The sequence below is a fragment of the Mauremys reevesii genome, linkage group 8 (assembly GCF_016161935.1).
Source record: "Mauremys reevesii isolate NIE-2019 linkage group 8, ASM1616193v1, whole genome shotgun sequence".
NCBI classification, from domain to species: Eukaryota; Metazoa; Chordata; order Testudines; family Geoemydidae; genus Mauremys; species Mauremys reevesii.
The window spans coordinates 37,638,156-37,661,965 of NC_052630.1; the positions used below are offsets into that span (position 1 = coordinate 37,638,156).

At 50.5% G+C, this 23,810-nt stretch overlaps 1 protein-coding gene across 2 annotated transcripts in view; it reads right to left on the reverse strand.

Moving 5' to 3' along the window:
* The window catches only part of DIAPH1 (diaphanous related formin 1), a 205,218-nt gene that overhangs the window by 106,357 nt on the left and 75,051 nt on the right, over positions 1 to 23,810 (reverse strand). For both annotated transcript variants that reach the window (XM_039483243.1, XM_039483244.1), the window contains 3 exons: positions 22,174 to 22,289; positions 9,850 to 9,914; positions 8,545 to 8,724 (listed from right to left, as the gene is read on the reverse strand). In XM_039483243.1, the coding sequence (XP_039339177.1) occupies positions 8,545 to 8,724; positions 9,850 to 9,914; positions 22,174 to 22,289 (361 nt within the window). The remainder of the gene's footprint in view (positions 1 to 8,544; positions 8,725 to 9,849; positions 9,915 to 22,173; positions 22,290 to 23,810) is intronic.

Here is a 23,810-nt window from a genome sequence, read left to right on the forward strand (position 1 = left end):
TAAAAAAGCCTTCAAAATAGACAATGGAAACTTCAGCAGCCTCCAGCTCCATGGCAGACACATGAGAGGTAAAGAATAATACACTAACACCAGGCAGGATCACAGGGTGGAGCTGGTGCTCACGGAATGATCCTTAACAGAAGGTGGCTGCTGCCTCCATACGCCATAATTATCTTAGACATTAACCATAGGAGATTCTTTATCTTTTTGTAGACTTGAAAAAAAGGATTGAACTGCTGAGGGCCTTCTGGAGCTACATGGGAAGAGGAAGCCACCTTGGGGAAGAAATAGGAAACTGCTTGATGGGCTGATGTAAATACAAGAAAAGACTCCAGAAAACCAGCTAATGAAGCTTGCCCACTCTTTTAGTGAAGGAGATGGCAAGTAGCAAGACAGTTTTCAAAGTGAAACATCTCTCTAAGACCTACTTTGTTGATTCAAAAGAAGCACTTCAGCTGAGTATGTGTTTAGCAACTGTTTCAAGTCCCACACCTATAGACTCAGACTTTAAGGTCAGAAGGGACCATTATGATCATCTAGTCCAGGGGTCGGCAACCTATGGCACGCGAGCCAATTTTTAATGGCACGTGGCTGCATGCTGGGACTCTGCGTGCCATTAAAAATCCTGCCGACGCGGCAAACCGCGGGGTCCGCGGTCCCGGGCCGGAGCGCTGGCCGAGTGCAGCAAGCCGTGGGCCCCTCCCCCGCCTTCCTCCAGAGCCCTGCCGCCGTGCACGCAGCGCTCTGGGGGCTGGGGCTGCGCGCTCCCACGGGGCAGCGTTTGGCTCCATGGAGAGGTAAAGATGCTCCCCGCTCATCCAGAGCCCTGCTGTTGCGCGCACATCGCTCTGAGGGAGGAGCGGGGCTGGGCTGGGCTCCAGATGAGCGGGGAGCCTCATGGTAAGGGGGCCGGAGGGGGTTGGGTAAGGGGTGGGGGCAGTCAAGGGACAGGGAGCAGGGTGGGTTGGATGGGGTGGTTAGGGGCGGGGTCTCTGGAGGGGCAGTCAGGGAGCAGAGGGGGTTGGATGGGACATGGGCGTCCCGGGGTCTGTTTGGGGGGTGGATAGGGGTCAGGGCAGTCAGGGGACAGGGAGCAAGGAGGGTCCTGGGGGAGCAGTTAGGGTGAGGGGGGGTCCTCTGGAAGGGGTGGTCAGGGGACAAAGAGCTGGGGGGGTTGGATGAGTCGGGAGTTCTGGGGGGTCTGTCAGGAGGCAGGGGTGTGGAGAGGGGTTGGGGCAGGCCGGGAGCAGGGGGGGTTGTATGGGTCCAGAATTCTGGGGGTCCTATCAGGGGGCGGGGAGCGGTTAGATAGGCATGGGAGTCCAGGGGGTTCTGTCTGGGTGCGGGGGTGTGGATAAGGGTCGGGGCAGTCAGGGGCCAGGTAGGGGGTAGGGTCCTAGGGGGGCAGTCAGGGGACAAGGGGCAGGGAGGCTTAGATAGGGGGTGGGGTCCCAGGAGGGGGTTGTTGGGACAAGGAGCGGTGGGGGGGTTGAGGGTTCTGGGGGGGGCAATCACCCAGCCCGTTGCCCTGAGCCCTGACCCCTGCCCCCACACACAGTCCTCTGCCCTGAGCCCTGCACCCCCACACACACCCCAGGCCCCTGCCCTGAGCCCTGTACCACCCAGCCCTCTGTTGACTCCTTCACCCCCCCCATGACCCCAGCCCTGACTCTGGCACCCCCACACATACCCAGCCCCCCTACCCTGACACCTGCACCCCCTCACATGCCCCCAGCCCTCTGCCCTGACTCTTGTACCCTCCACATCCCCAGCCCCACGCCATCCCATGTACCCCGCACATCCCCACCCCCACCCTGAGCACCAAACGGGAGTCACATTCCCACCTGCACCCCTCACACCAAATGGGAGCTGCCCAGGTAAGTGCCCCCACACCCAAACCTCCTGCCCCAACCCTGAGCCCCCTCCTTCATTCTAGCTCCTGGCCAGAACCTTCACCCCCAGCCCTGTGCTCAGTGCACTCCCACCCTCAGCTCAGTGCAGAGAGAGGAAGGATATGGGCCAGAACCAGGGAGAAGGTAGGTACTCACTGTATGTGGGCAGGGCCGGGACCCCAGACCAGCAGCGGGCTGAGCGGGTCCGGCAGCCGGGATCCCGGCTAGCAGGAGCCGGAGGATGGAACCCCTGAGTGGCAGTGGGCTGAGCCGCTCAGCCCACAGCCGGTCTGGGGTCCCTGCTGCCGGCCCCGCACAGCCTGCTGCCGGTCTGGGGTTCTGGCTGCCAGACCCTTCCCAGCTGGGGTCCCGGCCGCAGGCCCCACTCAGCCCACTGCCGGCCTAGGTGAAGAGAACCCCAGACCAGCAGTAGGCTGAGCAGGCCGGTGGCGTAAGATCAACATTTTAATTTAATTTTAAAAGAAGCTTCTTAAACATTTTGAAAACCTTGTTTATTTTACAATACAACACTAGTTTGTTATATTATACATAGACAGTGATGAGCTGCTAAAATCTTAACAACCGGTTCTCTATAAAAAGTTCTGATTTAAGAGATGTGCCAGAGCATGTATTTTTTGTACCAATAGGGTTACCATACGTCCGTATTTTCCTGGGAGGAATTTTTAAATTTTAAAAATTCCGCCCAAACAGCAATTTAAGAACCGAAAAGCTGGACATGTCCAGGAAAATACGGCTGTATGTTAACCCTACCTAAAGTTCTTTTTTAAAAAGATGGGCCTGAACTAGAAATGAGCTCCTTTTCACATGTGTGGGTCCCCGCCACTCCCTTGGGGTGTGCTAGGGTGACCAGATGTCCCTATTTTACAGGGACAGTCTCAATTTTTGGGTCTTTTTCTTATATAGGCTCCTATTACCCTCACCCTCTGTCCCGATTTTTCACACTTGCTGTCTGGTTACCCTAGGATGTGCACATGTGTGGGTCCCAGCTGCTCCCTGCCCCCCCTCATTGAAGCAGGTGTGCAGGGTTAGTTTAAGGGGGGAGGGATAGCTCAGTAGTTTGAGCATTGGCCTGCTAAACCCAGGGTTGTGAGTTCAATCCTTGAGGGGGCCACTTAGGGATCTGGGGCAAAAATTGGTCCTGCTAGTGAAGGCAGGGGGCTGGACTCAATGATCTTTCAAGGTCCCTTCCAGCTCTAGGAGATTGGTATATCTCCAATTATTACCTTTACCTTTGCCCTGAGAACTGCAGGGCACCAGTGGACATGGGGCTGGCTGCAGACAGGGGTGTGGGGCAGGGCTAGCTGGAGGCAGGGAGTGTGACACAGGCTGGCTGCAACAGGGGCTGGCTGTGGGTAGGTGATGCAGACAGGGGCTAGCAGGGGGCAGCTGTGGGCAGAGGGTGGCTGTGGCAGGGGGTGGCTGCGGGCGGCTGTGGCAGGGGCTAGCTGCAGGTGGCTGTGCCAGGGGATGGCTGGGGGTGGCTGCGCCAGGGGGTGACTGTGGGCGGCAGGGGCAGGAGCTGTGGCAGAGGGTGGCTGCGGCTGGCTGTGGGCAGAGAGTGGCTGTGGCAGTGGCTGGGGCAGGGGGTGGCTGTGGGCAGCTGTGCCAGGGGGTAGGGGCTGTGGCTGTGGCTGGCTGCGGCTGGCTGTGCCAGGGGGTAGGGGCTGTGGCTGTGGCTGGCTGCGGCTGGCTGTGCCAGGGGGTGACTGTGGGCGGCGGGGGCAGGAGCTGTGGCCAGGAGATGCAGGTAGTCACACGCGGGGAGCGGCTGGGAGCAGCCAGACACAGCCAGGGACCCACCAGGCAGCAGCAGGAGCTCCAGGGCCAGAGGTCCGAGGAGCAGCAGCAGCAGCAACTGGGCCAGGAGGCAGCCCGCATGGCTCCCGCAGCAAAGCGCAGCGCCCCCCTGTGGCCGGGAGGAGGAATTACACCCTTCCAGCCAGAGCCCGTCGAAGCTTCCCTCGCAGGGAAGCCAGTTAACAAGCAGTTCTAAAACCGTGTGAACCGGTGCGAACCGGCTCCAGCTCAGCCCTGTATATAGACTTGTAGAGAGAGACCTTCTAAAAACCATTAAAATGTATTACCGGCACGCGAAACCTTAAATTAGAGTGAATAAATGAAGACTCGGCACACCACTTCTGAAAGGTTGCCAACTCCTGATCTAGTCTGACCTCCGGCACAATGCAGGCCACAGAATCTCACCCATCCACTTCAATAACAAACCCCTAACCTATGTTAGGCCCATCCTCCCTGACTGAACTAACCTTGTTATCTCTAGCCTGCTTCTTGCTTACATATATATACCTGCCCCTGGAAATTTCCACTACTGCATCCGACGAAGTGGGTATTCACCCACGAAAGCTCATGCTGCAATACGTCGGTTAGTCTATAAGGTGCCACAGGACTCTTTGCTGCTTTTACAGATCCAGACTGACACGGCTACCCCTCTGATAAGTGAATATGTTGAACAGTACTGGTCCCACTACAGATCCCTGGGGGACACTGCTATTTACCTCTCTCCATTCTGAAAACTGACTATTTATTCCTACCCTTTGTCTCCTGTCTTTTAACCAGTTACTGATCCATGAGATAACATTCCCTCTTATCTCATGACTGCTTACTTTGCTTAAGAGCCTTTGGTGAGGGATCTTGTCAAAGGCTTTCTGAAAGTCCAAGTACACTATATCCAGTGGATGACCCTGGTTTATATATTTGTTGACCTCCTCACAGAATTCTAATAGATTGGTGAGGCATCATTACCCTTTACAGAAGTCATGTTGGTTCTTCCCCAAAAAATCATGTTCATTTATGTGTCTAATAATTCTGTTCTTTACTATAGTTTCAATCAACTTGCCTGGTACTGAAGTTAAGCCTACTGACCTGTAATTGCCAGGATTGCCTCCAGAGCTTTTTAAAAAGTTGACGTCACATTAGCTATCCTCCTGTCATCTGATACAGAGGCTTTTTTAAGTGACAGGTTATATACTACGCTTAGTAGTTCTGTAATTTCATATTCGAGTTCTTTCAGAACTCTTGGGTGAATACTATCTAGTCCTGGTGACTTACTACTGTTTAATTTATCAATGCATTCCAAAACCTCTTTTATTGACACCACCACCTGGGACAGTTCCTCAGATTTGTCACATAAAAAGAAAGCCTCATGTGTGGGAATTCCCTCACATCCTTTGCAGTGAAGAATGATGCAAAGAATTCATTTAGCTTCTCCACAATGGACTTATCTTCCTTGAGTGTTCCTTTTGCACTTTTATCATCCAGGGGTCCAACTGATTGTTTGGCTTCTTTGCTGTTACTTTTTAAGTCTTGCTAGTTGTTCTTCAAATTCTTTTTTGGCTTGCCTAATTATACTTTTACACTTGACTTGCCAGAGTTTATGGTCCTTTCTATTTTCCTCAGTAGGATTTGACTTCCAATTTTTCAAGGATGCCTTTTTGCCTCTAATAGCCTCTTTTTCTCCGTCATTTAGCCATAGTGGCTTTTTTTTTTGTTCTCTTATGTTTTTTAATTTGGGGTATATATTTAATTTGAGCTTCTATCACATTGTTTTTAGAAAGTTTCCATGCAGCTTGCAGGCATTTCACTCTTGTGACTGTTTGTTTTAGTTTTTGTTTAGCTAGCTTCCTCATTTTTGTGTACTTCCCCCATTTTTGAAGTTAAATGCTAGTGCAGTGGGCTTCTTTGGTATCCCACCCAAAGGATGTTAAATTTAATTACATTATGGTTGTTATTTCCGAGTGGTTCAGCTATATTCATCTCTTGACCAGATCCTGTGTTCCACTTAGGACTAAATCAAGAATTGCCTCTCCCTTTTTGGGTTCCAGGACTATTCCAAGAAGCAGTCACTAATCATGTCTAGAAATTTTATCTCTGTATCCCATCCTGAGGTGACATATACACAGTTAATATAGGGATAGCAGAAATCTCCCATTATTACTGAGTTTTCTATTTTTGGAACCTCTCTAATCTCCCAGAGTACTCCACAACCACCATCATGGTCAGATGGCTGGTAGTATATTCCCACTGCTGTACTCTTATTATTCAAGCATGGAATTTCTGTCCAAAGAGATTCTATGGTACCATTTGTTTCATTTAAATTTTTTTACTATATTTGATTCGGCTTTTTCCCCCTACTTATAGTGCTACTCCCTTACGAGCAAGACCTACTCTGTCATTCCTCTATTTTGTTCCTTGGTATTACTGTGTCCCATTGATTATCATCATTCCACCAAGTTTCTGTGATGCCTATTATATCAATATCCTCATTTAATACCAGTTCACCCATCTTAGTATTTAAACGTTAGCCTTTGTATACAAGCACTTACAAAATTTGTTACTATTTAGTTGTCCGCCTTCATATGATGTAATTGAATGGGACTCTTTCATCTGTTTCTCTTCAGCTCCTACCTGTACTTTATCAACTTCTATCCTCTCCTCTTTATTAGGATATAGGAATCCCTGTTAATAGATCTTCCCCTATGGGATTTCTCTGTCTGAACCATGTGCTCTTCCACACCTGTCAGCTTTTGCCCAGCCCTCAGTTTAAAAACTCCTCTATGACCTTTTTAATTTTCCATGCCAGCAATCTGGTTCCATTTTGATTTAGGTGGAGCCCATCCTTCCTGTATAGGCTCCTTCTTTCCCAAAATGTTCCCCAGTTCCTAATAAACCTAAATCTCTCCTCTCTACACTCTCGCTTTAACCACCATTGAGACCCTGCAGTTCTGCCTTTCTAACTGGCCTTGCGCATAGAACTGGAAGCATTTCAGAGAATGCAACGGAGGTCCTGGACTTTAATCTCTTACTTAGCAGCCTAAATTGGGTCACCAGGACCTCTCTCCTACTTTTCCCTATGTCACTGTCACCTGACCCCCGGCTCCTCTCCAGCACTGGCATATAATCTGTCTAGATGTTTCGAGAGATCTGCAACCTTCATAGAATCATAGAATATCAGGATTAGAAGGGACCTCAGAAGGTCATCTAGTCCAACCCCCTGCTCAAAGCAGCACCAATCCCCAGACAGATTTTTACCCCAGATCCCTAAATGGCCCCCTCAAGGATTGAACTCACAACCCTGGGTAGCAGGGCCAATGCTCAAACCACTGAGCTATCCCTCCCCTCCACTTTTCCAACAGGCAAGCAATTTATCATGTGGTTCTCCCAGTCATCACAAACCCAACTATCTATATTTGTAATGATCAAATCACCCATTGCTATGATCTGTCTCTTCCTAATAGTTGGGGTTACCTCCCCTGGAGGGGTATCCTTAATGCGAGACGTTACCACGACATCATCTGAAAGGAGGGTCCCAACTATGAGATTGTTTCCCTCCACTCCAGTTTACTGTTCTTCTTCCCCAAGACTTTCACCTCAACAGCACAGAGGCTGTCAGACTGGGGTACAACCGCTCTACTGTGTCCGGGAAAGTCTCATCTATGTACACCTCTGTCTCCCTTAGCGTCTCCAGTTCACCCACTCTGGTCTCAAAAGCTGGTACCTGGTCTCTGAGGACCATGAGCTGCTTGCACCAAGTGCATACATATGCCACATGCCCAGAAGGCAGGTAATCATACATCCTGCATTCAGTGCAATAAACTGGATAGCCCCATCCTGCTGCTAGACTTCTGCCTGCATTTTTTTTTACTCCTGCTGCCCTTTTTTTTTTTTTTTTAAAGGGGTAGAATTTTCTGCAATATTTTAGGAAGACTATATGTGCTTCACTTTCCCTCTGTACTTTGCACTGCTACACCGTGGGACAAAAGGGTAAATTAAGTCTGCTTTTGAAGCAGAGCAGGACACATGAGGTGTATATGCCACCTAACTGTCTGGGTGAAATGAATGGGTCATTAAAGCACTGGTTAAAACCGAACCAATTCAGAGAGACAATGGAAGTGCCAAATCTGAACACTTAACAGCTGCAAGCTTTGTCAGGAGGGGAATGTGAACACAGCGTGGCTCTGCCTGAACAAAGGACTGAGAGCTGACAGGAACGGGAGGAGAGCTGGATTTTTGAAGCAGCTCAACTGCTCTCAACTGCCATGGACAGAGAGAAAGAGACAGGAATGGAGTCCATAGCAGCTTGGCTAACTGATTGCTCTGGCTTGGCCAGATGGACTACGTCTTAACCTTTATTTGTCTATGCTAACTTAAGAACTTCCAGTGCCGCGTCCCTGCAAATACCAAGTATCCCTGCAAATACTTGCTGAGGTGAATGGGACCCTGAAGAGTGTACAAGTCTCTGACCAGGAGTCTCTCTCAACTGGACTCGCTGAGCAGAACTCACTATGTGAAACAAGAGTTCTAGAGCCCAGAGGTTGACTCTTGGGGGTGTTGAGGCCATGTGGCCTACTCTGAAGGAAGAGTGAAACCCCTTGAGCGTATGCTACACAGAAGAGGTTTGTCCTAGGGACTGTTCAAAATATGGGAAGTAGTTCACATCCTGTGGATCTGTGAAAATTCCCCCATTTCCCGCCCCTCATATGCCAGCCTGAATGTTTCCTCTGCCCAGTTGACAGATAGAATTCTCCAGGGTGCTGCAGGCTGTTTAGCAAGATGGCAATGCTCTCCTAGGTACTGTAGCCCATACCCCCAGCCCAGATCTCAGCTTGAACATTACCTGGTTGTTCTTCTTGGAGACTTCATCTTCCAGACTCTGCTTCTCTAGGGTAATTTGTTTTTTCTCCTTGTCCAGGAATTGCTTCTCTGCATCTAAATCCAGGAGTTTCTGTTCAAAGTCACTTTCTATCTTCTTCATTTCAACCTGAAGCTCATGCCGTGCAGTCAGTTCTGAGTCCAGCTGCGGGACAACGTGCATTATGGGTTAGGACAGGGGTGGCCAACCTGTGGCTCTGGAGCCACATGCGGCTCTTCAGAAGTTAATATGTGGCTCCTTGTATAGGCACTGACTCTGGGACTGGAGCTACAGGCACCAACTTTCCAATGTGTCAGGGAGTGCTCACTGCTCAACCCCTGGCTCTGCCATAGGCCCTGCCCCCACTCCACCCCTTCCTGCCCCCTCCCCTGAGCCTGCCTTGCCCTCACTCTTTCCCCCTCCCCCATCAGAGCCTCCTGCATGCCACGAAACAGCTGATCGGGAGGTGCAGGGAGGGAGAGGGAGGCACTGATCAGCAGGGCTGCCGGTGGAAGGGAAGCACTGGGAGTGGGGGGCGGGAGTTGATGGGGGGCTGCTGACGTATTACTGTGGCTCTTTGGCAATGTCCATTGGTAAATTCTGGCTCCTTCTCTGGCTCAGGTTGGCCACCCCTCGGTTAGGAGATTATGTGCATGAGACAATTACTTCCTCTTGCTTTCCCTCCAGTCTTCTCAAAGTCTAGAACCCACCCTCAACACACAGACATTCCTCACAATCCAAAAGGCCAAGGAGAAGAGGGAAGAAGTTCCTAGCCTCCAATCTGATTGTCCCAGGGCCTGTGACTGAGTCTCCAAATGAAGGAGTCTATATTTACACTGAAATGCACAAAAATAAACTCTTCACATAGAGAATGCATTACAAATTCTTGGCACTGTCTGAAGGCAGCTGTTTTCATGGCTGTGACAAGAGGTGAACCTTTTAATTACATCCAATCACAGCTTCAATTAATGCCTATCAGGCAGGACCTGCAGATGACTGTCAGACTGATTGAAAGGGCGAGAAGTGTGGGTGCCAACATGCCCAGCAGCACAGACCTGAACACTATCTCCCCTCAATGTAATAACTACATCCTTTTTTAAATTAAAAAGTAAACATGTGGCTCTTCCCCAGAGATAAAGGTCAAATGCAGAGCTCAGTGGTTATTAACCACAGCTCTGCTGCATGGAACTAATGGAAGGCCCTGTCTGATGGCACCTGCAGCCCAATCTTTAATCACAGTGCTCAGGGGCCTATACCACACCCCATCTCCTCCCACCCCCAGCCAAACACCTTTTTCTCCAGCTCCACTGCTTTGGCCTCACTTTTCTCCACCTTCGTTTGATCAATCAAGTTATCTACAAAAAGAGAAAAAAGAGAAAACACAATTAGGCACACAATAGTGTCCAAAATTATTCCTTCTCCCCTTCCCCCACAATGCACATAACCCTTACATGCCCCTGCTAGAGACAGTCCTACGACCCCCAATACCACTTTCCCCAGTGTAGTACTCAGTCCTGGCTGGAGCTTACCACTCACAACCTTGCAACACAATCTGTACAGCACCCTCTGCTGAAGACAGACCTTTCTTTTTACTCAGTCTGGTACATAAAACAAAAACCAATTATCTACCTGTCCTGTAACCATTGTTCTTCAAGATGAGTGTGAAGACATGTATTCCACTCAAGTGTGTGTGCACCAAATAGCTTCCTTAACAGTACCTATCAGGGTGGCACTTGCCTCAAAGCCCCTCCCATGGTATTTAAAGGTGGTCCCACCATGACCTCCCTCAGTTCCTTTGCACCAGACTCTCAGATGGAGAGACTGACACAGAGGGGTCGGAGGGTGGAAATACACATCTGCACTGATACCTCAAACAACAGTTACAGTACAGGCAGTAACTATTTTTCCCCCTCTTCGAGTGGTTGCAGACATGTATTCCATTCAGGTGACTCTCAAGCAGTAAACAATGGAGATGGGGCTCGGAGTCCACTTAAATAACAACTGCAGAATAGCCCTTCCAAAGTCTACATCAATCTAGACACAGTTGTAATAGTGTAGAGAGTAGTTATCAGTGGGGTTCACAGTCAAGCTAGAAGGGCATATCAAGTGGGGTCCCACAGGGATCAATGCTGGGTCCAGTTCTGTTCAATATCTTCATCAATGATTTAGATAATGGCACAGAAAGTACACTTATACAGTCTGTGGACAATACCAAGCTGAGAAGAGCTGCAAGTGCTTTAGAGGCTAGGATTAAAATTCAAAATGATCTGGACAAACTGGAGAAATAGTCTGAAGTAAATAGGATGAAATTCAATAAGGAGAAATGCAAAGTACTCAACATAGGAAGGAACAATCAGTTACACACACAAAAAATGGCAAACAACTGCCTAGAAAGGAATAATGCAGAAAGGGATCTAGGGGTGATAGTGGATCAAAAGCTAAATATGAGTCAATAGTGTAACACTGTAGCAAAGAAAGCAAACATTATTCTAGGATGCATTAGCAGGAATGTTGTAAGCAAGACACAAGAAGTAATTCTTCCGCTCTACTCTACGTTGAGTATTATGTCCAGTTCTGGTCGCCACATTTCAGGAAAGATGTGGACAAATTGGCGAAAGTCCAGAGAAGAACAACAAAAATAATTAAAGGTCTGGAAAATATGACTTATGCGGGAAGATTGAAAAAGTTGGGTTTGTTTAATCTGGAGAAGAGAAGACTCAGAGGGGACATAACAGTTTTCAAGTACATAAAAGACTGTTATAAGGAGGAGTGAGAAAAATTGTTCTCCTTAACCTCTGAGGATAGGACAAAAGGCAATGGGCTTAAACTGCAGCAAGGGCAGTTTAGGTTGGACATTAGGAAAAAACTTCATAACTGTCAGGGTGATGAAGTACTGGAATAAATTGCCTAGGGAGGTTGTGGAAGCTCCATCATTAGAGATTTTTAAGAGCAGATTAGACAAACACCTGTCAGAGACGGTCTAGATAATACTTAGTCCTGCCATGAGTGCAGGGGGCTGGACTAGATGCTCTCTTGAGGTCCCTTCCAGTCCTATGAGTCTATGATTCTGTGTTTGGTCAAAGTATATATGGAAAACCAGGGGGTGGCCCTGCAACTGTCCAATATAAAAACATCACCGAGAAACAAGACTGAAGTCACCTGGATCCCTGAATGAGCCACTAGTCTCTGTGGAGACATGGTCTGAGCTACCCCACATGCAGTCATAATACAGGAAGTAATCCTTCTGTAAACTGTGCAGAAACCGCCTGACCCTTCATCCAATCTGCACAGGAGACAAAAAGCCAAGATGATGCTCGAAACAGTCTGGTCTCTCCTTCCAGACAGAAGGCCACATCCAAGGAATGAAGACACTGTTCATCTGCATTTGAATGAGGCTTAGGGAAAAATACTACAAGTATATTGTTTGGTTAAGGTGAAATTGAGACATCACTTCAAGCAAAATCTTAGGGTGTGGCCCTTGCCACTGAGAAACTAAGTAAACAGAGACCTGCAGATCACTAATTCTCCTCATGGGAGTTTTGGCAACAAGAAAAGACGGTTACGCACCGTTGTAACCGTTGTTCTTCGAGATGTGTTGCTCATATCCATTCCAGTTAGGTGTGCGCGCGCCACGTGCATGCTCGTCGGAAGATTTTTACCCTAGCAACACTCGGTGGGTCAGCTGGGCGCCCCCTGGAGTGGTGCCGCTATAGCGCCGGATATATACCCCTGCCGACCCATCCGCCCCTCAGTTCCTTCTTGCCGGCTACTCCGACAGTGGGGAAGGAGGGCGGGGTTGGAATGGATATGAGCAACACATCTTGAAGAACAACAGTTACAACGGTGAGTAACCGTCTTTTCTTCTTCGAGTGATTGCTCATATCCATTCCAGTTAGGTGATTCCCAAGCCTTACCTAGGTAGTGGGGTCAGAGTGAGACGTCGCAGAACGCAAAACTGCTGAGCCAAAGGCTGCATCGTCTCTGGATTGTTGGACCAATGCGTAGTGTGAGGCAAAGGTGTGAACCGATGACCAGGTAGCCGCCCTACATATTTCCTGGATGGGGACATGAGCCAGGAAGGCGGCAGAAGAGGCCTGCGCCCATGTAGAACGGGCAGTGAGATGACGAGCGGGAACGTGAGCCAGTTCATAGCACGTTCGGATGCAGGATGTCACCCAAGATGAGATCCGTTGGGAAGAGACCAGCATGCCCTTCATGCGGTCTGCCACCGCTACAAAGAGCTGAGGTGAACGCCGGAAGGGTTTTGTTCTCTCTATATAAAAGGCGAGACCCCTACGGACATCCAAAGTATGCAGTTGTTGTTCCCGGCGCGATGAGTGCGGCTTCGGGAAAAAAACTGGGAGGAAGATGTCTTGATTGACATGAAAAGCGGACACTACCTTAGGGAGGAAAGAGGGGTGTGGCTGCAGGTGTACCTTGTCCTTATGGAAGACCGTATAAGGGGGATCAGCCATCAAGGCACGAAGCTCCTAGACTCGCCTCGCCGAGGAGATAGCGACGAGGAAGGCCGTCTTCCAGGAAAGGTACAGCAGGGAACAGGTGGCCATAGGCTCGAAGGGGGCCCCCATAAGCTTGGTCAAGACCAGGTTTAGATCCCAGGTGGGGGCTGGGTGACGGACTTGGGGATACAATCGTTCCAGTCCCTTAAGGAACCTGGAAACCATGGGGTGAGAAAAAATTGAACGGCCATGTAGCAGGGTGGACCTCTGCTCCTGGTTTTAAGGGGTTTAAAAGTGGCCTGGCAGGGCTTGAGAGCTGCTGCTCTCAAGGCTGGGCTGATTGGGGAAGTGGCTGCAGCTGGGGCCACGCCCCAAACTGAGCAGCAGGGCTTTAAAAGAAAGCAGGGAAGCCAGAAGCCAGACAGTCTCTCTCTGCCTTCAGAGAGGGATGGGCCTGGCTGCTTAGCTTGAGGCTGAATACCTGAGTGGAGCAGGGCCGGGGAAAGGCTGAGGAGCTCTAGCCAGGAAAGCCCCAGGCTGCGGCCTAGCACAAGGCCAACGGGTACTGGGGGTTGCAGAGGGCAGCCCAGGGGTAGGCCAAAGCAGCAGGTCCAAACCCAACCCTGCCAATGATGAATAGGCTGATACTGCAGTCTGCCCCAGGGTGTGGGTCTAGACAATGACTGACAGTAGCCACATACTGAGGCAAGGTAGGGATAGAGGGTGGGGGTTCCCTGAGACAAAAGGGGAAGCCCAGAGTGAAAAGGGGTTACTGCCAGGGGGCAGCACCCTGGAGAAAAGGGGCACCGGGTCCAGGGAGGGACACGGGGGCCTGAGAACAGGTGGATCACCAGCCTGCAGAGGGCGCTTCAGTGCTGAAGAAAGTTAATTCCCAGAGTAACCAGCAGGAGGCGCCGCAGGGGTGAGTCGGCCCGTTTACAGGCCACTTTTGCCTGGGTGGAAGGCGGAAATAGCTGCCAGATGAACCTTTATAAAAGATACCGCCAGGCCCTGCTCTTTGAGGGACCAAAGGTAATTCAGGATAGTAGGGATAGAAACCTGTCCGGGGACTAAGTTACTCTGGTCGCACCAGTGCGAGAAACGCTTCCACTTTGCGAGATAAGTCGTCCTAGTAGAAGGCTTCCTACTTCCCAAGAGGACCTGTTGTACCGAAGCAGAGCAACACAACTCAGATTGGTTCAACCACGTAGGAGCCATGCTGTGAGATGCAGGGACTGCAGGTCTGGGTGGTGAAGCCAGCCGAAGTCCTGTGTTATGAGGTCCGGCCACAGTGGCAGGGGAATCGGATCCGCCACTGAGAGGTCGAACAACAGGGTGTACCAATGCTGCCTCGGCCACGCTGGAGCAATGAGGATCAGGTGGGCTCTGTCCCTGCGGAGCTTGAGTAGGACTCTGTGAACGACTGGAAACGGTGGGAAGGCATAAAAGAGGTGCCTTTTCCACGGGATCAGGAATGCATCTGAGAGGGAGCCCAGGGAGCGACCTTGGTAGGAGCAGAATGCCTGGCATTTCCTGTTCTCTCGGGAGGCAAAGAGGTCTATGCAGGGAAAGCCCCACCTCCGGAAAACAGAATGGATGACGTTGGGACGGATCGACCACTCGTGAGACAGGAAGGACCTGCTGAGGTGATCTGCCAGGGTGTTCTGGACTCCTGGGAGAAAGGATGCTACCAAGTCTATAGAGTGGGCTATGCAAAAGTCCCACAGGTGAGTGGCCTCTTGGCAAAGTAGGGAGGAGCGCGCCCCGCCCTGCTTGTTTATGTAAAACATGGTCGTCGTGTTGTCCGTGAACACGGATACACAGCGTCCTTGGAGATGGACCCGAAACACCTGGCATGCTAGATGGACTGACCTCAGCTCCCTGACGTTGATATGCAAGGCCAGCTCCTGGGGCAACCAGAGGCCTTGAGTGTGAAGGTTCCCGAGGTGGGCACCCCAACCCAGAGATGATGCGTCTGTGGTTAGTGCCACCGAGGGTTGAGGAGAGTGGAACGGCATCCCTGCGCAAACTACAGTGGGGTCCAGCCACCAAGTGAGGGAGTCGAGAACCGTCCTGGGGATAGTGATCACTGAGTCTATATTGTCTCTGTGAGGACAGTATAGAGAAGCAAGCCAGGTTTGGAAGCACCGAAGTCGCAGCCTCGCGTACTTGGTCACAAAGGTGCAGGACGCCATGTGACCTAATAGAGCGAGGCAGGTGTGCACCGACGTTGTCGGGAAGGATTGAAAACTTCGAATGATCAAAGACATTGCCTGAAACCGTGGCAGAGGAAGGCAGGCCCTGGCCAGATTGGAGTCCAGAACTGCTCCAATAAAGTCTATTCTCTGCGTTGGTGTAAGGGTAGACTTTTCTACATTGATCATGAGGCCTAGCCTCCCGAAGAGGTCTTTGACGACACACAGGTCCTGTGATACTTGCAACTGGGAAGTCCCTCGAATGAGCCAATCGTCAAGATACGGGTAGACGTGTATTCGACAACAGCGGAGGGAGGCAGCTACTACGGCCATATATTTGGTGAAGACTCTCGGGGCCGTGGAAAGACCGAAGGGAAGCACCGTGAACTGGAAGTGCTGTTGGTTGACCACAAAACGGAGATACCGTCTGTGCGGCGGGTAAATGGAAATGTGGAAATACGCGTCCTTCATATCGAGGGCGGCATACCAGTCTCCCGGATCCAGGGATGGGATGATAGTCCCCAGGGATACCATGCGGAACTTGAGCTTTATCATGAATTTGTTGAGTTCTCGCAGGTCCAGGATCGGTCGTAGACTGCCCTTTGCCTTGGGGATTAAAAAGTATCGGGAATAGAACCTCCTGCCCCTCATGTCCTCTGGCACCTCCTCTATGGCTCCCAGATTTAGGAGCGCATGGACCTCTTGTAAGAGGAATTGCTCATGAGAGGGGTCCCTGAAGAGGGACGGGTAGGGAGGGTGGGATGGGGGTAGAGAAACAAATTGGAGGTGGTATCCCGTTTCCAGCGTGTGGAGGACCCAACGGTCGGAGGTCAGCTGGGACCAGGCAGGGAGGAAATGGGAGAGGCGGTTGAAGAAAGAGGGAGAAGGATCCGCAGGGAAACTGGTGGGCCGTCCTCGGACGTCCCATCAAAAGTTTTGCTTTGGCCCCGTATGTGGTTTAGGGGGCGCTTGACTGTGGTTTCCCTGAGGGCCAGACTGTCTCCGCCGATTCCCCCGCCACGCCGTCTGGTCGTATCCTGGCGCGGCCTAGGCTGGTTATAAGGGTGGTATGGTTGGGGCCTGAAGGATCTTCGTTGGGTCACCGGCGTGTGCATACCCGAGCGCATTATGACTCGATTGTCCTTCAGGCTCTGCAACCTGGGGTCGGTTTTGTCCAAGAAAAGGCCCTGGCCCTCAAAAGGCAAATCCTGAATTGTCTGCTGCAATTCTGGGGGAAGGCCTGAAGCTTGCAGCCAGGAGATGCGTCTCATCGTTACCCCGGATGCAAGCGTTCTGGCTGCCGAGTCCGCTGCATCCAGAGAGGCCTGGAGGGAAGTTCTCACCATTTTTTTACCCTCCTCTAGTAGGGCCGTAAACTCTGTGCGGTACTCCTGGGGAAGGAGCTCTGTAAACTTCCCCACAGACACCCACCTATTAAAATTATAGTGACTTAGGAGGGCCTGTTGATTTGCCACCCTAAGTTGGCGGCCTCCAGCCGAGTAGACCTTACGGCCTAGGAGGTCCATGCGCCTAGCCTCCTTCACCTTAGGGGCTGGTGCTTGCTGGCCATGACGCTCCCGTTCGTTCATGGATTGGACAAACAGGGAGCAGGGAGGTGGGTGGGTGTAGAGATATTCATATCCCTTGGAGGGGACCATATATTTTCTCTCTACTCCCCTACCTGTAGGTGTAATAGAAGCTGGGGATTGCCAAATTGTGTCTGCATTGGCTTGGATAGTGCGGATGAACGAGAGAGCCACTCGAAGGGGCGCATCCGCCGATAATATGTCTACGACAGGGTCCTCTATTTCAGCAACCTCCTCCACTGGCAAATTCATGTTTTGTGCTACTCTCCACAAGAGGTCTGGATGGGCCCAGAGATCAATAGGGGGAGGACCAGAGGAGGATGTTCCTGCCACTGCCTCATCAGGAGAGGAGGAGGAGGAGAGGCCCGGTACCAACGGGTCCTGAGGTGGGTCATGGACTGGCAGAGCACCATCTGCATCCAGTGGAATCTCAGGGTCTGCAGACTGAAGTGGATCCTCGTCCGTGCCCGTGGGAGGAGGACAGCTTACTGTCGCTTCAGGAACCCTGTGTTCTGAGGGGCCAGAGCGCTGAGCCACAAGTGGGGCACCTTGGGCCTCGTGATATGCCCATGGAGTCCAAAAGGCCCATTGATGAGGACCTTGCTCCTGGCTTCGTGCCTCTGGATGGTGGCACGGAATATCCGATGCCCGGTCCTGGCGGTAAGAAGCACTCCCAGCCTGAGACAATATTGACATGTGTCTCGAAGGCCACGGCGGGGCCGAGAGACCCTGGTAAGGTACTGCTGTTGCTGACGTGCGGTCACGGGGCGGTACCGGTGAGCGGTACCGGTCTTGTCGGTGCCGTGATCGAGACCGGGACCTTCTACCATGCCGGTGCCGGGAGGTGGACCTGGATCTCGAGTCCCTGTGCCAGGAGTGACTGTGGGACGCACGGTACCGAGATCGGTACTGAGAGCCGGATCGATACCGGGAGTATCTGTCCGGTGATCGAGATCTTGAACGTCTCCGCGAGTACGACCGGTACCGCAATGGAGAGCGGTGCCGGGACTGCGAGCGGTGCCGGGATCGAGAACGGCAGGAGTGGGAACGTCTCCGAGACTGAGACCTGGAAAGACGTTTCTCCAGTGGACCAACGGAAGGAGGCCTTATGACGGCCGGCTTGCCGATGGATTGGATAACCCGCACCGGCGGTGCCGGGGGTTGAGGCTGCATCGACTCCGTCAGCGCGATGAGCTCTCTTGCCATTGAGAAGGTCTCCGGCGTAGAAGGGAGAGCGAGCTCAACCACAGCGTGAGCCGGGGAGCTATGTGGCACCGGACTCAACGGCCCTTGCGGTACCGGAATCGACGGTGCTGCGCTAGGAGGAGCTGCCAACTGCGGTGCCGGTGTTGACGGTGCCGCAGCAGTTACTGGGGTCGGACGGACGGACTTTGATGCTTGCTCCTTCTGTGAGGATGGGGTCGGAGCAGTACGTCGTTTCCCTGTCAGGGAAAGGGAGCGGTGCCGGGGAGCCGGTGCCGGCAGATGTCGGTGCCGGGAGTCCTTCTCGGTACTGGAACGATCCGGTGCCGAAGGTGCGCTCCTCACCGATGCGGTCTGTTGGGCGGTCGGTGCCGGCACCGCAGGACTAAGGGCCGATTCCATAAGGAGCTGCTTTAGTCGTAAGTCCCGCTCCTTCTTCGTTCTTGGCTTGAACGACTTGCAAATTCGGCACTTGTCTGTCAGGTGGGATTCTCCTAAGCACTTCAGGCAGCAGTCATGAGGATCCCCCACCGGCATCGGCTTCTGGCACGCCGAGCAGGGTTTAAATCCCGGCGCCTTGGGCATGAGCCCGCACCGGGTTGGAGGAAAGGGGGGCTACTCCCCCAATCCCCTGCTTAACTATATACACTAACTATGAAAAACGTACTAAAACTAACTATAACTACAAGAACTTGAACTATATACACGATAAAGAGTAAATAACTCCGAGAAGCTAGGGATGTGGAGGTCAGCAAAGCCGCTCTCCACAGTTCCAACGACCGTCACGGGCGGTAAGAAGGAACTGAGGGGCGGATGGGTTGGCAGGGGTATATATCCGGCGCTATAGTGGCGCCACTCCAGGGGGCGCCCAGCCGACCCACCGAGTGTTGCTAGGGTAAAAATCTTCCGACGAGCGTGCACGCGGCGCGCGCACACCTAACTGGAATGGATATGAGCAATCACTCGAAGAAGAAAGCTGTCTTTTGGCTAGGGGCTCAAACAGAAGACTCATGAGAGCAGCCAGGATAGTACTGAGATCCCACAAGGGAACTGATTCTTTAACCGGCAGAAGGAGGTGGACAGCACCTTTCAGAAACCTAACCATTATGGAGTTGGAAAATGCTGACTTCCCTCAGAGATTGGAGGATGAAACATTGAGATTGCTGCTAAGTGGACCCTCAGTGAGCTGAGCGACTGACCTGAAGACTTAAGATGCAACAAGTAATCCAGAATCTCTGGAATACATGTTGGCATTGGCCAAATGCCCTGGGCCAATGATCAAACCAAAAAACGCTTCCACTTAGCCAAATAAGTAGACCTAATAGAAGAACAGTGAGTCCTGCTTAATAGTAGAAAATCTTCTCTCTCATCTAACCATGCTGCATCCACACAGTGCAGGGCAGATATCTGATCATGGTGGTGTTGTGTCAGCAGGTTGGGAATGAAGGGAAGAGATCTAGGAGTTTGAACAGATAGACTATGAAGGTCAGTTAATGAGTCCAGACTAAGACAATCCTGAAAGCAAAATTAACTGCATTTCCTGTTGTCCAACTTCAGATTGAGAATCACCTGAGGGATGAGTGGGATGAGGACAATGGTATACATCAGGGCCAATCCCCAATTTACACAGTCAGTCAATGAGCACAGACTGAGACTTGCTTGAGAATAAAATCAACAGTATTACCTGTTGTCTTTTGTGAACAGGTCAATTGTTGCAATGCCCCATTCTTTGAAAATGGACCTCAGCATATTGCTCTTCATGAACCACTCATGCCTTTGGGAAAAACTCCTGCTTAGGTGATCGGCCAACTGATTGTGAGCACTTTATAAGTGTGTGGCGGTGGGAACATCTTCCTTGATGCAAAAGTGCCTAATTTGTATTGCTTCCTTGCAGAGCTGATTGAAATGGCTCCTCTCTGCTTGTTCACATAATACACCTAAGAGACAGCAGGAGGGTTTGGTAATCGTTCCCTGGAATGAATCGAGGACTGAGACCCTGATGATCAAGGGGGTATCCCAAGGGTTGCATGAATGCCACTGAAGAACAAGGTACGCCATTAGTGGCCAGTAAGAACTAGGCCAAGACCCTTATCTTTACTAAGAAAACAGTACCAATTCCGGTACTGATGGTGATCCCATGGAGGTCATGAAGATTTTCAAATCTGATGCCTGGATGAAGAAGGAGATATGGAAGATGACACTGAACTTGAACTGAGGACCCTCCAAAGAGAAAAGAAGAGCTACATCATTGGAGCCATCACATGCCATGACTCATTGGAAGCCCAGTATGTGGGTTGCATTGTTACCAAAGGAGACAGAGAAGTCAGTGCTTTGAATACTGGCACTGCCTCTGAGGCAGCACTAACACTTTGTATTGGAAGAGGCACTGGTACCAAACCAGAACCCAGTACCACACCCATAGCTCCAGCCTGTAGAAGCGGACATTATCTCCAAGGCCGAAGATGGTGTCAGCACCAAAAATGGATACCTCAGGGAGAGTGATCTTGTCTCCATAGTCTGGTTTTTAAGTAGTGCCAGAGAGGACACCTGCAACAGCTTGTATTCTGAGGCAATCAAACTAGATGGTCCCAGGATTGCAGAAGACTCCACCCCAGCTGAAGACTCCTGTACAACAGGCAAGTCCAGCACAAAGAGGCAGAGTAAACTTGCAGTTGCTTGATAAGCCTGTGCTGTTGACATGCTCGATGCTGATATTGATGTCAGTACCAGATCCATGGCAGCCTACTGACAGTACTGTAGTCAATAATATGGTTCCCAAGACCGAACGGACAACCCTGCTCTTCCCTGCATACTCAAGGAACCCTTGCTTCCTTCTTCATCTTCTTCTAAGAGGATGAAGAATCTCCCTGAATCTCAGAGTGACTACAGTCAGTTTTATGAGACTCCTCTCTCGGGAGAGGAGAGGAAGAACAACAGTCTCTTCTTCTCCTTGGAGAAAAGTCAGAGCCTCATGGCAGCACCGAAGGCCTCTGAGGAGCCAGACGATCAGATCCTCCCAGGGACAACAAGAACTGAGTATTGGGATCTCTACTGAGTATAGCTATCCTACATGAGGGATAGTATTTGAAACCTGGCGAAGGCATTGCACCAGGCAACAACAAACTACTAAAATACCCAACTAACTAATCTAACACTAAGGTGGTACTACTCCTCCTCCTCAGAGTTTCTCTTGGCTTTTTTGTACACAGTTAGTACTACTAACTATAAACTAATGACATATAAAAAAACAGAGAGAAACTCTGAGTGGTAGTAGTAGTAGTAGTAATACCTTAGTGTTAGATTAGTTAGTTGGGTATTTTAATAGTTCATTGTTGCCTGGTGCAATGTCTTCACCAGGTTTCAAATACTGTCCCTTGTGTGGCAAAAGACTGAATCAAATACCACCCAGAATGCTCCAACTCAAGCCAGGGACAGTGAGAAAGAACTGAGTGGGGTCAGGGCAGCACCACACTTAAATATCCATGAGAGAGTCTATGGAGGCCAGCTGATGCGAGCGCCACCCTGATGTGAACTGCTAAGCAATGTTCTCTTGCTTTGATGCACTGGGCACACACTCATGAGTGGAATACATGTCTGCAACCACTCAAAACAGTTTTTTCTGGAAGTCCTCCTCCCTCACACAAAGCATAATGTACCCCTTACAGTCTTCCCTCACTGAGTGACACAACCAGTGACAGCACTATGGACTCAGTACTAGTTTCCAGGAGACATGCCATTGGCTCTGCTTCCACTTACAAAGCCCTCTGCTGGCCACAGCACGTGCTCATGGTAGCCTTGGGGAAAAGCTGTAAGTTATCTGTTTTCTAATCTAGTCTGATGGAAAGGTGCCCAGCCGAGCACAGTACAGGGCAGGGTGTGTGTGGTGAAAGGCAAGCCCCAAATGAAGAGGTATGGAATGGCCCACATCCAGACTCCCAGTGCAGAAAGCAACAGAAAAGTCACTTCAGAAAACGGGCTCCGGTTGAGCCTATTAGTTGTGATGGCAGAGCCCATTCTCAAGGAGGGAAAACCAGAAAAACATGCAGAGAGGCAGGAAGTTCTGTTGGTCAACAGCTCAAAGTGCAGTTGAGGGACTAAATAATGGGGTTGTTCTGGAACCACATCAGACTGGGTTTGTTTGACTGTGATCTGAACAGCTTCAGGACTTACCTATTAACCCCTCAATATCAATGTTGAGGTGCTTGCATTTGAAGTCTGGATCAGCACCATTCTTATGCAGAACTATCTGGGAAATGCATTCATCAATTAGCTTATAGTACTGAGCCCTACGGAAAGAGAAGAAAAGGAAACAGTGTTAACAGGACTCTATGAAAGCACACACCTGCAAACCATGGGTACCACGCACTCAGGGGCCCCACAGAGAAGTTTACAAAGGCTCTGCAGCAAATATAATGTCTGAACAGCAAAACTTGGTCTCTTCAGCAAGTTAGGTCTCCAGGTAAAACATCTTGGTATGCCACATGGCCCCTGTTACAAGCAGCTGCCAAAGAAGAACCAAGAGCTAGATACTCACCACACCATCACATTACATACCTAGAACATTGTGGGTTATGCTCCAAACTGTCCATTTCTTTATTCCCGTCTGCCTTGTCATTCTCACAAACCTGGGCAATTAGCCTCTCCATTGCTCCATAGAAACTCTATGAACTAGTCTCATGTCCTTCTACTCTCTGCCTTCCATTATGAGCCTCTCTCTTTGGATCAGAGCTCCATCCTTCTTGTGACAAGCTAACGCCACCTGCTGGCAGCAGACTACTTTAATTCCAAAACCAACAGGAGCTGTTGCCCAACAGTGAGTTTGGAAAACAATTTCTAGACAGATTATTAATGTATACAATGCTGGTTAGTGAGACAATTACTATGGTTGTTTCGATTTGCTCCTAACAAATTTCCTTCCAACCTAAACCTTTTTTTTTTTAAAGTTGTGTATCTATAATAAATTATCTTCAAGTAAGTCGAGATAGCCACATTAATGATATCACATTCAGAAAGGGGATCCATGTCTCTTTACTTGCAACACACTACACAGATATCCCAAAACATAGGCACACTCAAGGCTAAAAATAATTAAGGAAAAAGGACAGTCACCTGTTCCATACTGGCGTTCTTCGAGATGTGTTGCTCATGTGTATTCCAGAGTAGGTGTGCGTGCTCGCCATGTGCCAGAAGTTTTTCCCTTAGCAGTACCTGTACAGGGGGAGCACCTCTGCGACCCCTGGAGTGGCACCTCTATATCACACTATAAGGGGAGCTGCACACTCCCCCCACCCTTGGTTCCTTCTTGCCAGACAACTCCGACAGTAGGGAAGGAGGGCGGGATGTAGAATACACCTGAGCAACACTTCTCGAAGAATGCCAGTTACGGAACAGGTAACTGTCCTTTCTTCTTCGAGTGATTGCTCACGTGTATTCCACAGTAGAGACTCCAAGCTATATCTGATGGAGGTGGGTAGGAGTTTACGGGTTTCTGGGATGCAGTACCCTACCAAACCCGGCATCATCCCGTAATGTGAAGAAAAGGTGTGGACAGAGGACCATGTGGCAGCTCTACATATGTCCTGGATAGGGATGTGAGCTACATAGGTGGCCGATGAGGCCTAAGCTCTTGTAGAATGCGCCTTAACGATAGGCAGCAGGGGAACTCCTGCTGGGTCGTAACACGTGCATATGCACGAGGTGATCCAGCAGGAAAGGCGCTGGGTGGAATTGGTTGTCCCCTCATCCGTTCCGCCGACGCAACGAACAGCTGCGAGGATTTCTGGAACAGCCTGGTTCGGTCCAGGTAA